The sequence below is a fragment of the Mobula hypostoma genome, chromosome 12 (genome assembly GCF_963921235.1).
Source record: "Mobula hypostoma chromosome 12, sMobHyp1.1, whole genome shotgun sequence".
Taxonomy (NCBI): Eukaryota; Metazoa; Chordata; class Chondrichthyes; order Myliobatiformes; family Myliobatidae; genus Mobula; species Mobula hypostoma.
The window spans coordinates 36,446,478-36,466,628 of record NC_086108.1 but is presented as its reverse complement, the minus strand read 5'-3'; the positions used below and the strand labels follow the sequence as shown (position 1 = coordinate 36,466,628).

General features: G+C 39.6%; 1 protein-coding gene across 1 annotated transcript in view; it reads right to left on the bottom strand.

Moving 5' to 3' along the window:
• Positions 1 to 3,993: 3,993 nt before the first annotated feature.
• cdc73 (cell division cycle 73, Paf1/RNA polymerase II complex component, homolog (S. cerevisiae)) overlaps positions 3,994 to 20,151 on the bottom strand; it is a 341,062-nt gene continuing 324,904 nt past the window's right edge. Inside the window, exons 16-17 of the mRNA XM_063063850.1 lie at positions 13,166 to 13,307; positions 3,994 to 7,811 (exon numbers count right to left, since the gene is read on the bottom strand). Of these exons, the coding sequence (XP_062919920.1) occupies positions 7,775 to 7,811; positions 13,166 to 13,307 (179 nt within the window). The 3' untranslated portion in view covers positions 3,994 to 7,774. The remainder of the gene's footprint in view (positions 7,812 to 13,165; positions 13,308 to 20,151) is intronic.

The window sequence follows — 20,151 nt, the reverse complement described above, 5'->3', positions numbered from 1 at the left end:
TGTTAGGGCAACTAAAAATAAGAACTAAATTCCTTTAAGATATCCCGCGATGGAAATAATATCTTCATACTCTGGGTTAAGCCAACTTTCAAATGCAATGTAATTTTTTGAAAAATCGCACAACCCCTTATCAAAAATGAAACAGAATTTTTTTAAAAAAAGGTTGTATGCTCTTCGTGGTTGTGCATTGTTCTCTATTTCAGAAATTTCATTCACTTCCAGCACTGACAAAGCTGACACACCAACCGCATTTGGTAATAATACCACAACGAACAGCAAAGCCTCCAAATAAACAACTTAATTAATCTAGTACAGATTGAATGGAAAAGGTTCAGGTATATATATATATGGGATTACCAAACATATCATCTCCTCTGCTGCCTTTTATCAATTACTTACTAGCTGACAAAATTTCACAGTACTTATACCAGGGAATATATCTTTGCATGTCAACTTGCATTTTAGGAGATGGGCAAAACATTTAAGGCAGGCATGCTGCATAAATGTGGCTTAGAAAAATCCATGTTTACACAAAATGTTCAGTACTTATTAGAAATACGATGACTGCAATTTCCCAAAGCAGCCAGATAACCAGAATTCTAAAATGTCTTAATCTGCAAAGTGAGAATCTCATGGGCAGGGAGCTGCTGAATAGCCTGCAGGCCAAGCTCAGGCAAAAAGGCAGTAGCTGGAATTACTAGTTGATCTTTTTGCATCTTTTTGCTTATAATAGCTTCTGAGATGTATTGAAACCCACAACCTCAGGGTTATGGTGTCAACTAATGTTCCCTACACACATTTCCTAATTTAATTGTGATTATTCAATTAAAGAAACGTTTTATTTGTAATTATAGGAGTATACAATAATAAGAGTATTACTTGATCTCTGTGTCATTTAAAATAATAACTTGCTTACCCCATGTGTGTGATGTTCAGAAGAAAAGCAAGAAGTCTGCTGAGGTGCCCAAGTTTGTCAGAACAGAAAGCCTCAGCTGTGAGAATACAAGGGATCCCAATCATATATGGACCTACAGAGAGGAGATGGAAGAGCTCAAGGCTTGATGCTGGGCAGATAACACCTTCCTCATTGTCAGAAAGACAAAAGAGATGGTTATTGACTTCAGGAGAATTTGCATCATTCACACCCCTCTTTACATCGGTGGCACGGCAATGGAAACTGCAAACAGTGTCAAACTCCTGGGAGTGCACATCTCATACAACCTCTCATAGTCCCAGAAAACATTGTACAGAATCAAGAAAGCTCACCAATGCCTCTACTTCCGAGAAGGCTGAAGAGAGCTGGCCTACGCACACAACCTTCTACCAATGCAAAGCAGAGGACATCTTAACTTGCTGCATCACTGCATATTACAGAAACTGCACCATGGTGTGCAGGAGGCCTTTACAAGGGGTAGTTAAGACTGCCAACACATCACCAGCACCAACCTACGCCCCATCAAGGACACATATACAGAAAGGTGCCAGAAAATGGTCAGCAATATCATGAAGGATCCCACCCATTCTGCTCATGGACTGTTTTCCCTACTCCCATCAAGGAGGAGGCTACATTGCATCCATGCCAGGACAACTAGACTCAAAAACAGTTACTTTCCCCAGGCAGTAAGGCTAATCAATACCTCTAACCATTAACCCACCCCTCCACCCCCCCCAAACCACTACTACTTTATCATTTCCTGTCAGTCACCTTACATAAAGGCACTACTGTACATTGCATCATTTTATGTACATACCATCAATGTATATAAGCCATTCATACTTACTGTTTTTTTAGCCATTGTGTTCTTCATCTTACTGTGTGTTTTTCTTGTGCTGTTTTGGATTCAGAATAACAATTACTTTGTTCTCCTTTACACTTGTGTACTGGAATTGACAATAAGCAATCCTGACTTTTGAAATGTGATCGATTAGAGAAAGATTAGAAGTTGTTTCCTTTGTCTGGTGCTATCTAATCAGATTATTCATATTCCTATTATTACTGTTATGCACCATGCTCAGAATGCAAGTAAATAAAAAATAATCTTCACAGCAATCATTATGATTAACATATAAACAGTAGGGATGTTTACACTAGCATTAAGTGAAGAGTAGCATTAAATTATAGTTCATCGAAAATTGGATACAGCTCCTTTATTGAGGAGGCAGGACTCTTGTTAAGTCACTGTTCTGGCAAGGGAGGAATATGATGTCTGTCTTAAATTCATACTACCAATAACAGCTTATGTTTCAACATTCAAGATGATTTACTTATGTCATGTTCTGCATAGAACATTATAGCATAGTACAGGTCGTTCGGCCCATAATATTGGTCAACCTTTTAACCAACTAACCCTTCCCTCCTACATAGCCCTCCACTTTTCTATCATCCTTGTGTCTATCTAAGAGTTTCTTAAATGTCCTTAATGTACCTGTCTCCACTACCACCCCTGGCAGGGCATTCCACACACTCACCCACTCTCTATGTAAAATAGCCCCTCTATACTTACTTTCAACCACCTTAAAATTATGCCTCCTCATATTAGCCATTGGAAAAAGTCTCTGGTTGATCTATGACTCTTATCATCTTGTACACCACAATCAAGTCACCTCTTGACTGCAGACAGCATTGTGATAAATCTCCTCTGCACACTCTCTAAAGATTAAGCATCTTTCCCAAATGAAGCAAGCAGAACTGAATACGTTACTCCAGGGTTTTATAGACATTAACTCACGGCTTTAGAACCCAAACCCCCAAATAAAGAAGACCAACCACAATATATGCCTTCTCAACAACCCTATCCACTTGCAGAGCAGCTTTGAATGTTGTATGGACATGGATCGCAAGATCCCTCTGCTTCTCCAGACTGTTGAGAATTCTGCCTTCAAATTCAACCTTCCAAAATGAATCAGTTCCCACTTTTCCAGGCTGAACTCCATCTGCCAAGTCTCAGCCTAGTTCTGCATCCTGGTGTAGTCTATGACAACCTTCTACACTATTCACAGCTCTACCCACCTTTGTGCAAACTTACTAGCCCACTCTTCCACTGCCTCATCCACGTCATTTATGAAAGTTATAAAGAGCAAGGTTCCAAGAACAGATCTATGTGATACCACTGGTGACCTACCTCCAGGAAGAACGCTCTCCATCTAAAATTAGCCTCTTCTTGTCAATCATGGTTCCTGTTCCCCAATATCCTTTCCCTGCCTCAATGGGGAAAACCTATCTGGAACCGCATGCAAGTGCTCCCTAAACAATCTTATTTCTGTTATGCATTTCTCTGAGTACATGCATTCCCAATTTACACTCCCAAGTTCCTGGCTAATAGCATCACAATTCGCCTCTCCCCCAATTAACTACTTTCCCATACCATCTGCTTCTATCCCTGTCAAAGGTAGGCTATGTTAAAAGTCAAGGAATTGTGGTTACTGGCTCCATAATATTCAGTCACCAAGAGATCTGACAACTGACCTGGTTTATTACCTAGCACCATGTCTAGAATGACCTCTCCTCTAGTCAGTTTGTCTGCATATTGTATCAGGAATCTTCCTTGGACGTACCTAACAAATTCCACCTCTTATACACCTTTTATGCTAGAGAGGTGCCAATCAATATTAGGCAAGTTGAAAACACCCATGGCAACATTTTTGCGTCTTTCCAAAATTTGCCTCTCGATCTGTTCCTGTGTTTCTGTTGCTGTTTGTGAAAGGGGATCCTATAGAATAGTCCCAATAGAGTGATTGCTCCCTTCCTGTTTCTGACTTTCACCCACACTGACTCAGTAGACAATCTCTCCCTGGCATCCTCCCTTTCTGCAGCTGGGATACTATCCCTGATTAGCAATGGGACCACCTCCCCCCACCTCATTTACCTCCCTCTAAATCTTAGAACATCCAGCAGCTACGTCTGCCTTCGTGACAATCAAATTTCTGTAACGGCACAATGTCACAGTTCCATGTACTGACCCATGCTCATCACCCTTCTTCCTGATACTCTGATATTTCTTGCATTAAAATACACACCTTAACTCATCCCATAAACTGCAATTTTGCCCTAAGAACAGCCTACCTTTCCTCACAGTCTCTCTACATGCTGTATCTACCTGTATACCAAATGCTCCGTCTTCTGAAAGCCAAGAAATAGTCTTAACTATCCCCAACAGCTCTAGCGTAATTGCCTTCAAGAATATTGGTCTCCTTGTACCCCACTTAGAGCCACTCGGCAGTATCCATAAATTGTTCTGCCATATCACATGCTCATAACATAAAGACCAACTGTAAATGTGTGCTTACGTTAAAGTCGCTGTAATATATATTAATGCAAAAGAGTACAATGTGTGATTAGATAAAAATATTCACATGTTTAAATACTGAAGTCTAGAGTTAAACACCAATTTGCTACAAAATAATTAAGACATTACAAATGAAATGACACAAGTTAAATACAAATTTAAAAAAACTTTAAAGTTTTTTTCACCATTTTATTTATTATATAATAAAAATCCATTTCTTTTAAACCCTTTCTCTTCCCCAAATAGTGTGTAAGAGAAAGAGGGAGAGTGAGTGCATGAGTGAGAGGACAGGAAGAGCATGTAAATGCATGAATGACAGGAGAGGAAGAGCGTAAGAATGTATGAATGAGAGGGTGAGTGCAAGTGAGAGGGCAAGTGCGTGAGAGAGTACTTGAGTGAGTGGGAGAGTGAGAGAGAGAGAGAGAGAAGGAGAGAGAGGAGAGAAAGAGAGATAGCGCATGTGCACTGATTCTATTTTTGGTCATTTTTAATTTGTGCTGAGCTACAATAGCACAAGTATGACTTCATCACACACCAACTGCAATAAAGTAACTGCTAAAATTGTTTCAGTTAGAAAATTGCACCAAAACCACTTTAAAATGGTAGATTTATGCATTTCTGATTAAAAAGATAGTGTTGGGTGCTATCTACATGTATCACTTGGTACAAAAAAACCCTGTTTGTGAAAACAAGAGCCTTTAGTTGTGTATCTCTCAGTACAAACCAAAAAGGCAGAGATAGATACAAAGTTTCTGAATTTAAAAACTAGAAAAAGGAGACAATATGCCACAATGAACAGGACCTGTCACTTCACTATCTGCTGTTATAGCCCATTCACATTAATTTAACTACTGCATGAGACAGTTGAAAGAAAACAAATTAATATTGCAAACATTAATAAAATCCAAAGAGGTTAATTTAACAGAACTATTACAGCTGGTATATTAAATAATTAAAACAGCATGTTTTTTTTTCTGATGGACAATTGACAGAAAGGCAGAACAATCCTTATTATACTAAGTAAATAATAGTTACATAGGTTTAGATGGTGCAATGATTATTGATAAATACAGTGAATATCTGATCACCTTTAATTCATATGTATGTTTTAAGGTGCAATGCATTATTTTTGCAATCTGAAAGTAACAAAGTATGCAATTAAATTTGTCAACTTTTCTAATTTTTAAATTGGAAAATTGTAAAACTTTTATGATGAAATAGGAAGTGAATTAGGAAAATAAGTGAAAATGATCATAACTAGCAATGCTAAGTATCAACCTATTTATTCTGCAGGGTTGAACACAGCATTCATATCATCCCAACAGCAGTGTGACATTTCCCCCCAAGCTTATAATACTTGGTCGACAATTTTACAAAAAACTAACTTTGCACCTGTTTCCTTGTGACATCTGTGCTATTGCTCCCCCAAACAATAAGGCATTAACAGGGGCCAAAATGAGGACATTATAGTTGGCAAATTAATGCTGAAGTGAACGTTGTCATTCAACTCCTTTTTAAATTTAATTTGCTTTTACCTTGCAACAGCTGTGTTCAAACTTTAATAAAATGGAACATTTTAATGTGTGATTTAAACAATCTTTGAAAAACAATGGTTTGGATATAAACTGGATTTTTCATTGAACCTGTGTAGGTGGGATATATTTTTGGTCTATTACATAGTCAGTAATAGGTAAGAGCAGTGTAACATTCAGCTCCACTAAAAAGACAGCATATTGACAATGGCTATTCAGGCTTATTGTTCACTGAACTGAACTGCGATTGGCATTTGACATTGAACAATTTCACAATTACTCAATACATCAAAGCTGTTTCAAATTCTAGAGCATATCATTCATACCAAATAAATATCTTTTGCAACTGGTGATTTTCCCCTCAAGTTTCAGTACTATTGACACTTTATTTCAGATTATCCAGTGGTTAAAACCAAAATTCCATCTATTTGATTGGGTTTCAAATATAGCAGCAGGATTCCTTCTTGCTGTAAGGCATGTTGTTGGGTAGAACTAATTCCCTGTCCAACAAGCTAATGAGAACGGTAATCCTGGGTGTGGCACAAAGAAGCCAAATGATTTTGTACCTGCACCATTATAAAAAGCTTTAAATAGGTACTGATGCTAAAATCAGATACTATGCCAAAATGTTATTTTTCAAATCATAGGCTACTAAATTTTATTTGGAAAGAAGTTGCATATTTGGCTCTCCCTTGAGCTGTGATATTATCACCAAAGAGTATTTTACAATACCCTTAGGTAATTTTCCAACTCAGCCAATGGATACTCTTATCAGCTGTGTTTTATTATTTATGATCACTATTTCAATAAATACATTGCATCAGCATTACTCCTGTCATGAATCACAATGAGCCATACCTTATAAAATCAAATTCTGAATGCACTATGTAGACATTAATTTAAAAAAAATGTTCACTGTCATCAGCTCCCTACAAGTATTCCTTGTATTTCAGAGGTTGAATGAATGATGGTTCTGCCCAAAGAAAAAATCCCTTGCCTTTTCTTAAAGAGGGAAATAAATGTGAACCCTTTCAATACACTGATGGAAGTGTAATGAAAACAGTAACAAAATGATACTTTATGTAATATATTTATCTCACGTCAGCAAGCAGCACAACTGGATTTTTAATCATTTCTATGTCTGCACTAGATGGACTTCTGAGAAATTTGTAACACATAACTTGAAATACACTATCAGGTTTTCACATTTGTGCTTGGAACACCAGGTACAGATGATAGGTTTCAAAGTTAGACCACTATTACTAATCTTTTTAGACGATCCTCTATAGCTCAGGACTTTCAATTAATCTCTCCATAAAAGTAATAACGGATCTCTTTTATGTCTTTATTCTTCTGCCTAAATTCTTGACAATAACCAAATGATTGTTCAACATCCATCGTAGCCCAAGAGAGTTGTTCTTACATGTATAATTTTGTAGTAATATTTTCCACAAACAAAATATAAGTCAACCTATGTCATCTATGGCTGTCTTACCTCTTATACTACCTGAGAAGAACTGTTTGAAGAAATTCCCACCCCACAAGAGTGATGATATAGAATTTGCAGTTTGCACTCAACAATCATCTTTAAAAGACTGAGGTGGGAAAAAAAAAGGATTGGGTAATGTTTAAAAAAAAGTGCTGTCTGAAAAATAAACACTATAGAATAAAATACAAATTTGATTTTTCAGACTAGAAGACAATCTACCATTGGAAAACTGGTAGTATAAGCACAATTCTTTGCCTAATTTTTGCAGACCAATTCTCCAATGCAATAAAAAAATCCAACAAGTATTGTATATGATCAATTCGGATTGACCCATACTGTAACGCCACTGTTCTTGAGAAGCGTAGACAAGCCAATGAAACAGTTTAGTCCCAAGACAGATGAGTCTTTTGTAGAACTCCTCCAACCTCTCAGAAATGAATGGCAGCAATCAGAGACCTTCAGATAATTTAGAATCTCAGGTGGGATTTGTGCTTCACCATGTACCTATTATGTTAATAAAAAAAGAAACATTGTCACACAACAAATATTATTCAGATTACAATACCTTGCTGCATAGCATTAATACTAATTTATAGATTAAGCAAGTTATGTAATTCATTTCTGACAAAATGTATTTTGTTGGTGCCTCAAAAAATGGGCACAACCTTTAGATTAAAAGGGTGCATTGTACTTCTCTACATATTGACATCCCTGGAAGTACGAGCTGAATGGTTTACAGTCAGGAGGAAGGGCTGAATTTGGACAATGCCTTGCTTACTAAATGTCCTCTACACCTGCTGTGTATCTCAATGAATTCTAACTTTAGAAATGAAGATGAGATAAACATACTAGTAGGAAGGTATTCTCCACAAATGCATCAACTCTTGGCTCATAAAACTCAGTTCAAGAATTCTAATTACAACAGGTGCACAAATAATAGCCATAAGAACTAGTATTGAATCTCTGTAATGAATGTGGGCAAAAATGAATTAAGACAAAAAAAAATGATATTCATTTGACTTCATTCAAGATATGAGAACTTGATAATCCAACTATATAAACAGCTTCTTGGGCAGTTCCTTAGAATTGAGGATGTTTTGCATCAGCTCCTGTTTTATGAGTTCTGAGATGACTGATGAAGCCTGTGGGAACTACAGACTTGTCCACACAAGGGTAAGAGACACCTGACAGACTGACAGGATGGGTAGAGTACGAAACTACTTCTGCTGAGTTTCTGTGTGCTTCCAATGCATTGACTCATGGTTTCCTCTATCAGCCCAAAACATTCCTTCCAGTCATGTACCTGCAATTCCCAGCAGTCAGCAATAATATTCGATTTGTTCAATGAGATTTTAAGCATCATAAAACAAAAACTTCTGTGAGCAGCCATTCTGAGTCCTCCCAGCTGCTGGGTGCTCATGTCAAGGCAGGTTTTTTTTTGCTGGAGTTCTGCTTTCAGATGCCCTGTAGAGCTATTTCTTTATCCTTGAGAAATGAAGTTCTCACTCCAGCAGTGCCTTACATGGCAGTCAATTACCTTTTGAATTTATAGTCAATCTCATCAAACCAGTTCTGGTTATTCTTGTTAAAGGAACTAAGAATCTCTTCATGGTACTAATTAGGATATGCAAAGTGCCATGGACACTCCACACCTCCACCTGGCTGGTAGTCAATAGCTTGGGAAACACTACCAAAGAATTTGTTTTTGGATCAAATGCTGTCACTTTCCTTTTTATTACATCAGAATAATTATACGTTACTCTGAAATGAATTTCACAGAATGAAGGAGAATGAATCCAGTATGTCAATGAGCATTTGAACATTTTAGTTATAATGGGTACACAGTAAACACATAATGTTCCATTTCTTGCAATCCATTTTAATTTTTAGGGCAAAAGTAGCTATAATGACTATCAAAAAATTTTTTTTAAACAATCAGCCTGTCAGTCATTTTAGGTCCAGTCAGAAACGCAGCACTTAACAACCACAACCATCAGAATAAGATCACAGCTTAAGGTACACATCAGAAACAACAATAAACTCTTAGTTTTAAGATCATATACATATTAAGATCCTTTTGTATACTATTAAATGGTTAACAAGAAATAGAAGTGAGTTCATTTTGCATACATTCTTAATGCTTAAAATATTTAAGGGAACATGGAATACTGGCCAAACACAAACAAATGGGATTCAGTGTGGCAACTTGAATGACATGGATGAGCTGGGCAGAAGATTCTGATTCCATGGTGTGAAGCTCTATGACTTTATGTATCTATCCATCAGTATATTGGGGCTAATTTAGTTTCATTTTGAGATGCAAATTAATTGCAATGTGAAAGCTAACACTTTTAGCATGGCAAAAAGGAAAAAAGACAGAATTTTGAAAACAAATACAGTTCAAAGATTTACATTCTCTGCTTGTTCAATACCCAGGAACTTTGCCAACATGCCAGAAGTATTCTAGGATTTTTGTGCTTCCTAGAGTACACACACTGCTAGAATATCCAATCGAGCAAAAAAAAAAACCCATTTCAACAATGTTTTCCATGAACATCTGATTAGCAAAGTACCAAGTCTACTTTGAAAAGATTGTACCACTGGGAATATTCAATTCTTTGCTTCTTGTTATCTTTGCAACATTCTACTTACATTGATTTTGAGAAAGTGTTGAGCTCCTTAATTCACCTGTTGCTCAAGTTGCCCCCCCTCAACCCTCTATACCAGGGGTTCCCAAACTGGGTCCAAGGACCCCTCAGTTAATGGGAAGGATCCATGGCATAAAAAAGGTTGGGAACCTCTGCTCCACACCCACAAAAAGTAAACATTTTCTTTGAAAGCTATCACAAAAAGAGGCTCCAGCTAAAGAACTTCTGTACAGAGGATTTTTCATGGTTTTGCCATTTATGAGGGACCTATAAATCATGTACCAATTGCTTCTACTCTTAGGAAATGAATAAACTTGACAGATTTCCAAAAAGGTTCTACACAATTTTTCTATTGAATTTTCTTTTTAGAAAGAAACTAGGTCAATTAAAATTAAAAAGAGTAAAAGATGTATTATCATCTGGCAAAGTGTCTTGCTAGCTATCAGTAGATTTGTTGCACTATACTGTGATGGAACTGATATTGGTACTGTGCTGCTAATGTATGTAGTGTTGAAGTACATGAAGCTACTGAGCCAAGGCTGAATTGCCTATTCTTAACAGTTAATTTGTCAGAGTGATTGTATCTCCAGTTACTGAACTGTCACTGCTTACTCTACATTTAATATTATATACAAGCGGTTGCTCTCAAATTAATTCTTAGAACTGATTTTCTTTCTTTTTCCAAGGCCCAGTAATAGAACTAAAAAAATGTAGAACCTTTTTGGCAATCTATCAAGTTAATTCATTTGAAGGTAGTAAGTTTAAAAAGCAGTCAGTGGCTTGGATATTAGGCTGATACACCAGCAGAGAGAAAGTGCTTCAATGATTAAGGAGTTGGAGATTAAGGAGGCTTTCACTTGATCGATAATTTAATCTGCATTTTCTTATCTACTGTGCCAGATATGTGATGAGGAAGGGCTGACCAGTCACTTATTAATGCAACAGCGTTTATTTATAGCATCTTTAACATACTAAAATGCTCCAATGTTGTTTCCATTTTTGCAAATTAAATCTAATGTTCAATTTCAAGGAAATAATAGAGCAGATTGTCAAAAGTTGATCCATGAAGTAATTGTTGAAAATTAAGGGGAGAGTATCAACAGTTCAGGGAACTGAAAACAAAACTGCCGATGTTACATTAATTAGGGATCCACGCAAGTCTAGATGTTTCAAATGCTGTAAATACAGTACAGAGGTTGAGAAGAGCAAATGCCATGTATGGATCAGCCAATAAGGAAAATGGTACCAAAATCAACAAAAAAGTAGCAGGGGAACCAATGTAGGCCATACATACAGTGTGCAAGCTACACGGAATCATTGCCTGTGGCAGCACCACTTTAAAGCACCTGGGGGGAATGTTGAAAAAGAGAAAGTGATACATGGAGCAAGTGGGAGGGGGAGAGAAGGGGAGGACTGAGTGAGAAAGGGAGGAGGAAGTGCGAGGAAGAGTGCAGAAGTGGAAGGGCTGGGGAGAAGAGTGAGCGAGGGAGAGAGATAACATTGTAGAGAGAGGGGGATGCCGGGAGTGTGAGAGGTGGTGCGGGAGAAGGAGGAAGACAGGCAGAGGGAGAAAATGGAGAGAGGAAGGAGAGCTGAGGGCTTGGAGAAAGGCAGAAGTGGGAGTGGGAGCGTAGACAACAAGAAGGAGATGAGAGGATAGAAAGTGGGGGTTGCACAGACCAGAGAGGGGAATGGGAGTGGGCCAGAGGGCGATGGGAGGGAGGGTGGGTGGGGCAGAGATCGGCAGGGTGCTTCTTAGAGTAATATAGCAGAGTATATTACTATAGTATAGCAGCCTTACGGCTACCAGTTATGCAGACCACAGCATCTTCCCTGCTAGTCCTAGTTGCCCGTGTTTGGCTAATAACCCTCCAAACCCTTCCCTCCATGGATCTAATCAAATGCCCTTTAAATGTTGCAATTGTATCTGCCTCCACTACTTCCTCTGGCAGCCTATTCCAGGTACTCACTATCTTCTGTGTAAAGAAGTTAACTCTCAAGGCTCTCTCCTCTTATATCTGTGTCCTCTAGTTTTGGATTCCCCAAACCTGGGGAAAAGACCATAACCATCCACCTAAGTTATACATCTCATGAATTTATAAACCTCTACAAAATCCCTCATTCTCCTGCACTCCAAGGAATAATGATCCAGTGTGGCCAACCTCTGCATATTATCTCAAACTTTCTGGTCCCGGCATCATCCTCAAAAATTTTTCACCTTCATGAAGTCTTTCCAATAACAGGTTGATCAAATCTGTACACAATACTCTTAAGTGTGACCTCACCAACAACGTATATAACCTTCACATAATGTTCCTACTCCTAAACTTAATGCCCTGCCTGATAAAGGCCAGAATATTAACAGCCTCCTTTACCATCCTATCTACTTCCAGTGAACTGTGCACTTGTAGTCCCAGATCCCTCTGTTCCACAACACTCATTAGTGCCCTGCTATTCACTATATACTGTAGGTCCAAAATGCCCTATGTCCAAAATGCATCATCTCACACTTAACTAAGCCATTCCTCAGCCGATTCCCCTAAGAGATCAAAATTTCTTTGCAATTCATTGCACCTCGCTTCACTATCAACAAGACCCTTTAAGTATCATCAGCAAACTCGCTGATCATGACATGTAGACTTACAGCTAAATCAATTAAATAAATAAGCCTTCAGTCAGAAAATTTACTGTCAACCATCACCCTCTGCTTCTTATCATCAAGCTAACTCTAAATCCACATTGCAACTCTCCCTGAAACCTGAGCAACCTCATCTTTCAGATCAGCCTATCATATGGGACCCTGTCAGAGGCTCCAAAGTCCAGAAGGGCTATATGCATTGCCCTATATTCATCTGTCACCTTAGTTACCTCTTTGAAAGACTCCAAAAAATTCACTGCACGTAACCTCACGCAGAAAAAACAATGCTGACCTTTCCTGATCAGGCCTTAACTATCCGAGTGAAGATAGATCTTGTCCAGCAGAATTAGGAGAAGAGTGAGTGGAGGGGAAGGGAAACAGCAAGTGAGGGGGTGGTGGGGAAGAGCAAGTGAGGAGGGATCAAGTGGGGGAGGAGAGGGCGAGGTGGTGAAGGACAAGGTGAGTGGAGGAAGAGGACGAGGGTTGAAGATGAGTTTTAATCAAATTATGATAGACTCATTTTCACGAATGAGCATGTCCAACATGACAAATATAATTTGTTTGGCATTTACCTGTCCAAAGTCTCCCAGAAACGTAGCAATACAGCTCTGTCAAGGTGGCGCTTGTGGTGGCTGAGTTCCAGAACAGTCACATCCCACTTCTGAACATTTGGATCCAGGCGCATCTCATCATACTTGAGATGGAATGCCTTGACTGGGGAAGAGTGGCCAATCCAGCAATTAATCAATGCGAGACAGAACAGTATCAGACTTAAAACAAGATAGTTTGAATTTATTTAACCCTTACTGAGCTTTGGGGCATACCATAGAGTTAAGAGTTTTATATTCCCCAGAGGCAAGAATGCAACCAGTATACTCCTTGTACACATCAGAGATGGAAACAGGGAGGAGCTGAGGGCAATACAGAGGGACCTGAAAGCCAGGATCAGGGAGGCTAAAGACAGGTATAGGAGGAAGCTTGAGTGGAAACTCCAGCAGAACAACATGAGAGAGGTCTGGAGGGGGACGAGGACCATCACTGGGTTCTGGCAAACTAGCAACAGAGGAGCTGAGGGCAGTGTGGACAGGGCCAACGAACTTAACCTGTTCTTTAACAGATTTGACATTGTGACCCCTGCCCATCCCCCACATGAGCCATCTGTTGTCGGCCACCAATCAACACATGTTCCACTCGCCCCTCCTACGCCTCCTCACAGTCCCCCACCCTGCTCTCATGACTATACCCCTCCCCCACACAAAACCACCACGGTGGGCTTCACAGCTGAACAGGTGAGAAGACAGCTGAAACATCTCAACCCAAGCAAGGCTGCAGGACTGGATGGTGTCAGTACCAGGGTGCTCAAAGCCTGTGACCCTCAGCTATGTAGAATACTTCGCCATGTATTCAACCTGAGCCTGAGGCTCCGGAGGGTTCCTGTACTGTGGAAAACGTCCTGCCTCGTCCCTGTGCCGAAGATGCCGTGCCCCAGTGGCCTCAATGACTACAGACCGGTGGCATTGACCTCCCACATCATGAAGACCCTGGACAGACTTGTTCTGGAGCTGCTCCGGCCTATGGTCAGGCCACACTTAGATCCCCTCCAGTTTGCCTACCAGCCCCGACTAGGAGTTGAGGATGCCATCGTCTAGCTGCTGAACCGTGTCTACGCCCACCTGGACAAGCCAGCAAGCACTGTGAGGGTCACGTTTTTTGACTTCTCCAGTACGTTCAACACCATCCGCCCTGCTCTGCTGGGGGAGAAGCTGACAGCGATGCAAGTGGATGCTCCCCTGGTGTCATGGATTCTTCATTACCTGACTGGCAAACCACAGTACGTGTGCTTGCAACACTGTGTGTCCGACAGAGTGATCAGCAGCACTGGGACTCCACAGGGGACTGTCTTGTCTCCCTTTCTCTTCACCATTTACGCCTCGGATTTCAACTACTGCACAGAGTCTTGTCATCTTCAGAAGTTTTCGGATGACTCTGCCATAGTTGGATGCATCAGCAAGGGAGATGAGGCTGAGTACAGGGCTACTGTAGGAAACTTTGTCACATGGTGTGAGCAGAATTATCTGCAGCTTAATGTGAAAAAGACTAAGGAGCTGGTGGTAGACCTGAGGAGAGCTAAGGTACCGGTGACTCCTGTTTCCATCCAGGGGGTCAGTGTGGACATGGTGGAGGATTACAAATACCTGGGGATACGAATTGACAATAAACTGGACTGGTCAAAGAACACTGAGGCTGTCTACAAGAAGGGTCAGAGCTGTCTCTACTTCCTAAGGAGACTGAGGTCCTTTAACATCTGCCGGATGATGCTGAAGATGTTCTACGAGTCTGTGGTGGCCAGTGCTATCATGTTTGCTGTTGTGTGCTGGGGCAGCAGGCTGAGGGTAGCAGACACCAACAGAATCAACAAACGTATTCGTAAGGCCAGTGGTGTTGTGGGGATGGAACTGGACTCTCTCACGGTGGTGTCTGAAAAGAGGATGCTGTCTAAGTTGCATGCCATCTTGGTCAATATCTCCCATCCACTACATAATGTACTGGGTGGGCGCAGGAGTACATTCAGCCAGAGACTCATTCCTCCAAGATGCAGCACAGAGCGTCATAGGATGTCATTCCTGCCTGTGGCCATCAAACTTTACAACTCCTCTCTTGGAGGGTCAGACACCCTATGTCGATAGGCTAGTCCTGGACTTATTTCATAATTTACTGGCATAATTTACATATTACTATTTAACTATTTATGGTTCTATGACTATTTATTACTTATGGTGCAACTGTAACGAAAACCAATTTCCCCCTGGGATCAATAAAGTATGACTATGACTATGTCTATGTCAATGTAGCTGCAAGTCACATACATTATTGCTTTAAACTCCAAGAAGGGTACACTGCACAAAACCCAAAATGGTAGTTTAAAATATTATCATTTTATTTATCTCCCATAAATGTGATCTATATATAACCAAACAGCATTTAGTCTACATAAATCCAGAAATTGCATGGTAGGTTAATTTGCAAATACTCCAAAAGTCAAACTTTCGTCAAAGGAAGATGTTAATGGATGAAGGGAGCCAAAGTATGGATTAACTCTGACTTACTGAATAAAGGAAGAGGCTTGAGGAGCTGAATGATCTACTGATGTACCAATTAAATATGTAATACATCATATGGCCTGGGAGCTATTGAGATTTCTTTCATATCAGCACTGAAAGTTTGACTAAAATATATAATTAATAACAGTGGATAAATCAATAAATAATGAACTGCAGCGATAAGGGAACTATCTCAACTTATAATGTTGATCACAACTCATTACTTAATCTTTAAATTGGGACTTGAAAGGACACAGAATCTCCATGGTTTGGTGGGAAATTCATGGTGCCCTAACTTTTATTTGCTGGTTGAATAGGTGCTTTGGATTCATTGCTTATTCTTCACGCTTATGTTCTTAAATTTTGACATATATTATTCTATAATAATGTCACAATGCTCTGATTCATGTCCACAAGCTTTAAGCAACTGGATCAAACAGAATTCTTAAGTTCTTCCAAAAATTAAACTGGTCACAGCAATGATTAAGAGATTCAAGTGCCAAAAACTCCAACAACACAGGTTCCAAGTGAAGATTAAGAGTCTGATGTTAACATAGCTTCTAAAGTCAGAGGCAGGATATTTTTACATTAACATGCTGCACAGTAGAGTGATAGGAAACAAACATGTTAACAAGCTAAAAGTGAAGGAAAACATCTAATGTCTTTGCAATGGCAAGAAAATCAAAAAGGGGAAAAAAGGTTGAAAGGCATTTCTGGGATGGTATCAGAACTATAATCAACTGCAGCACTCAAAGGGAAGCTTGCTAAGTATCTGAAGCAGAATCTTTTCCATTGTCCGAGAGACTGGTACTAGCAGCTTTGCTCTTGCATTGAGCCACTAGGGTTTCAATTGGCCAGATGACTTTCTTTATTGTGGTAACCATTGTTATTCTGCATGAACAAGCAAGCAAAATGCTCTGGCTGAATTTGAGAGCATTGTTACATCACATTCAACCACTTGAGTGGTAAGCAGATCAGCATTCTCCCAGTTTGAAACTGGGGGTACATAACCTCTGATCTGTTCTAGTACATAAAAGTTTTGTAAGTTATATTCTTAAATCTAACTTACTTATTTAATCTTTGGTGTGGCACGGTAGCCTAGTAATTAGTGCAACGCTTTACAGTGCCAGCGACCGGGGTTCAATTCCCACCACTGTCTGTGAGGTATATGTACAAACTCCCCGCACCTTGTGGGTTTCTCCCGGGTGCTCTGGGTTAATTGGCCACTTGGATGTAATTGGGTACCACAGGCTCATTGGGCCGTAAGGGCCCGATACCAGGCTGTATCTCTAAATGAATAAAAAACAAAAACCAAAGTTCAACTGACCAATATGACATAAGAAATTAGACACTCCTTTATATCCTGTGTAATGACAATACATCAGTAATTCTTAACCTTACTACCTCCAGATTTATACTACAAGTCAGTATTTGGTGTCATTAGTCATAAGACATAGGAGCAGAATTAGGCCATTCAGCCCATGAGTCTGCTCTACCATTCCATCATGGATGATTTATTATCCCCCTCAAACTCCTGCCTTCTCCTGTAAGCTTCGACACCCTTACTGATCAAGAATCTATCAACCTTGACCTTTCCTACACATTCAATGAAAATGCTACCTGAATTAGGCATTAAATACAAGATCAAGACTTAGTCATCTTAGGGCTCATGTAAAATAATTTAAGGATTTGATTTGGTAGATATAGAGTCCAGAAGGGATAATGAGTTTAATATTAGAGCCTGGCCATTTTGTGGTGATGTGGGTAAGCTCCTTTTCCATAGGAATGGGAGTGTGTAAATTTAGAATTATCTTTTCTCAAAAAGATACCATATCAATAAAAAAGCTTGAACAGAGACAGATAACAGTTTTAAAAATAGAAAATACTGGAAACTTAGGACAGGTGGCATTTGTGGGACCAAAAGGGACTTAATAATTCAGTTGATTATCTTCCATAAACCTTTCCAGCACCTGCAGTTTTTAACTTTTCAATTACTGATAAGAATTTTACTTGGCAAGAACATTAAGGGGATGGAATGAAGACAGATAAACGCAACCAAGGTACTGATTCTTCATGATATGATCAAATAATACAGTAGGGTCAAGGGATGAATGGCTGATTACTGTTTCTAAATAGTTACTACAATGAGCAATTTAAATAAAATGTTAAATAGCATCTGGTAATACAAATGAGCAATGAGGAACTCAATATGGGCCTGACTAGATTCATCAAAAGCTACCTAAACTAGAAAATGGCAAGGAGATGAAGTCCATTTGGTTTGTATTAAGAGGAAAGCCTTTTTGAAAATATAGTTAGGTTTTTGAATGTGTATTAGCAGGGCAGGAAAGCAAAAATCAAAGGATGGTGTTGTGAGATTGTAAGAACTGGAACTATAATCTTGGAATGAAGACTGGTGAGCAAACAGTAGAAGTAAGTGGGTTATTAATGGGTGGCTGGATTGTAACTTCCAAGTGCTATTAAAGATCTTAAGTTATATGCTAAAACAATGCTTTAGATGAAGGGATCAAAAGATCTAGAATATCAGACCAGTTGAGAACACATACCACAAGGATAGGGCAGATATATAACGGCACCTTAAGCTAAAGAAAATGATAGATGCAGTATAATGTGGTGAAATTTTACAATTTGGTAGAATACTTGAAAGGAATACAAAAAAAAACGGCCTGGTATACAAATACAGAAAATTAATATGTAGGTACTGCAAATTAGAGGGAATATACTGGTAACTTTATTGCAAAGATGTTAGAGCATGTTGTAACTACTGTCGTAACTACAGAAGTTTATGGAGAGATTATATTTGTAGCTTCAAGATTAGTTTTGGTCTCCCTATTCAGAGGAACGCAATAGTTCATGAGACTGACTTCTGGCAGCAGAGGACTCTACATGTGAAAAGATGAGGTGAGGTGATGGGAGTACATGGTGACACAGAACAAGATAGTACAAAATCAGCATGGTTTCCTTCAGGGAAAATCCTGCCTGACGGACCTGTTGGAATTCTTTGAAGAGATTACAAGTAGGATACATAAAGGGGATGCAATGGATGTTGTATATTTGGACCTTCAGAAGGCCTTTGACAAGGTGCCACACATGAGGCTGCTTGCCAAGTTAAGTGCTCATAGTATTACAGGAAAGTTAAAACATGGTTAGAGCATCGGCTGATTGGTAGAAGGCAGCGAGTGGGAATAAATGGATCCTTTTCTGGTTGGCTGTCAGTGACTTGTGGTGTTCCGCAGGGGTCAATATTGGGACCACTTCTTTTTATGCTGTATATAAATGATTTAGATGATGGAATGGCTTTGTTGCCAAGTTTGCAGATGACAAAGATTGGTTGAGGGGCAGGAACAGGTGGGATACAGAAGGACTTAGACAGATTTGAAGAATGGGTAAGCAAGCGGCAAACGAAATACCATGTTGGAAAATGCACGATCATGTACTTTGGTAGTAGAAATACATGTGAAGACTATTTTCTAAACAGTAAGAAAATCCAAAAATTTGGGATGCAAAGGGACTTGGGAGTCCTTGTGCAGAACAGCCTAATGGTTAACTTGCAGGCTGAGTCGATGGTGAGGAAGGCAAATATCATGTTAACATTCATTTCAATAGGTCTAGAATACAAGAGCAAGGATGTGATGCTGAGGCTTTATAAGGCACTGGTGAGACCTCACCTTGAGTATTGTGAACATCTTAGAAAAGATCTGCTGGCATTGGAGAGGGTCCAGAGGAGGTTCACAAGGATGATTCCAGGAGTGAAGAGGGTTATCATACGAGGAACGTTTAATAGCTCTGGATCTAACTCACTGGACTTCAGAAGGATTGGGGGGGCGGGGGGGAAACGGCTTAGACAGAGTAGATGCAGAAAGGATGTTCCCCATGGTGGGAGAGTCTAGGTCAAGAAGGCACAGTCTCAGGATAGAGGAGCACCCTTTCAAAACAGAGAAGCAAAGAATTTCTTTAGCCAAAGGGTAGTGAATTTGTGGAATTTGTTGCCACGTGCAGCTGTGGTAGCCAGGTTGTTCAGTGAATTTAAGGCAGGTATTAATAGGTTCTTGATTGGACATGGCATCAAAGCTTATGGGGAGAAGGCCAGGAACTGGGTTTGAGGAGAAAAAAAAGGATTTGGCCATGATTGAATGGCGGAGCAGACTTGATGGGCCAGATGATCTAATTCTGCTCCTATGTCTTATGGTCTAAGATCAAATGCAATGGATCTGTCACAGGTGATATTTTGAATGGGGTGGAGGCGAATCGGAACCTTATTGAAACTTTTAACATTATTTTTGGTTGCTGAGAAAATGTTGCTCCTCACTGGAGAGTCTAGAATTTTGAGAGCCATCATCTCTGGATAGAGATGTTATATTCCACTTGTTATATTCAAAATAAGAGTTCAGCAGGTTCTTGAACATTTGGGAAATCAAGGGATTGTAGAGCAGTGAAGT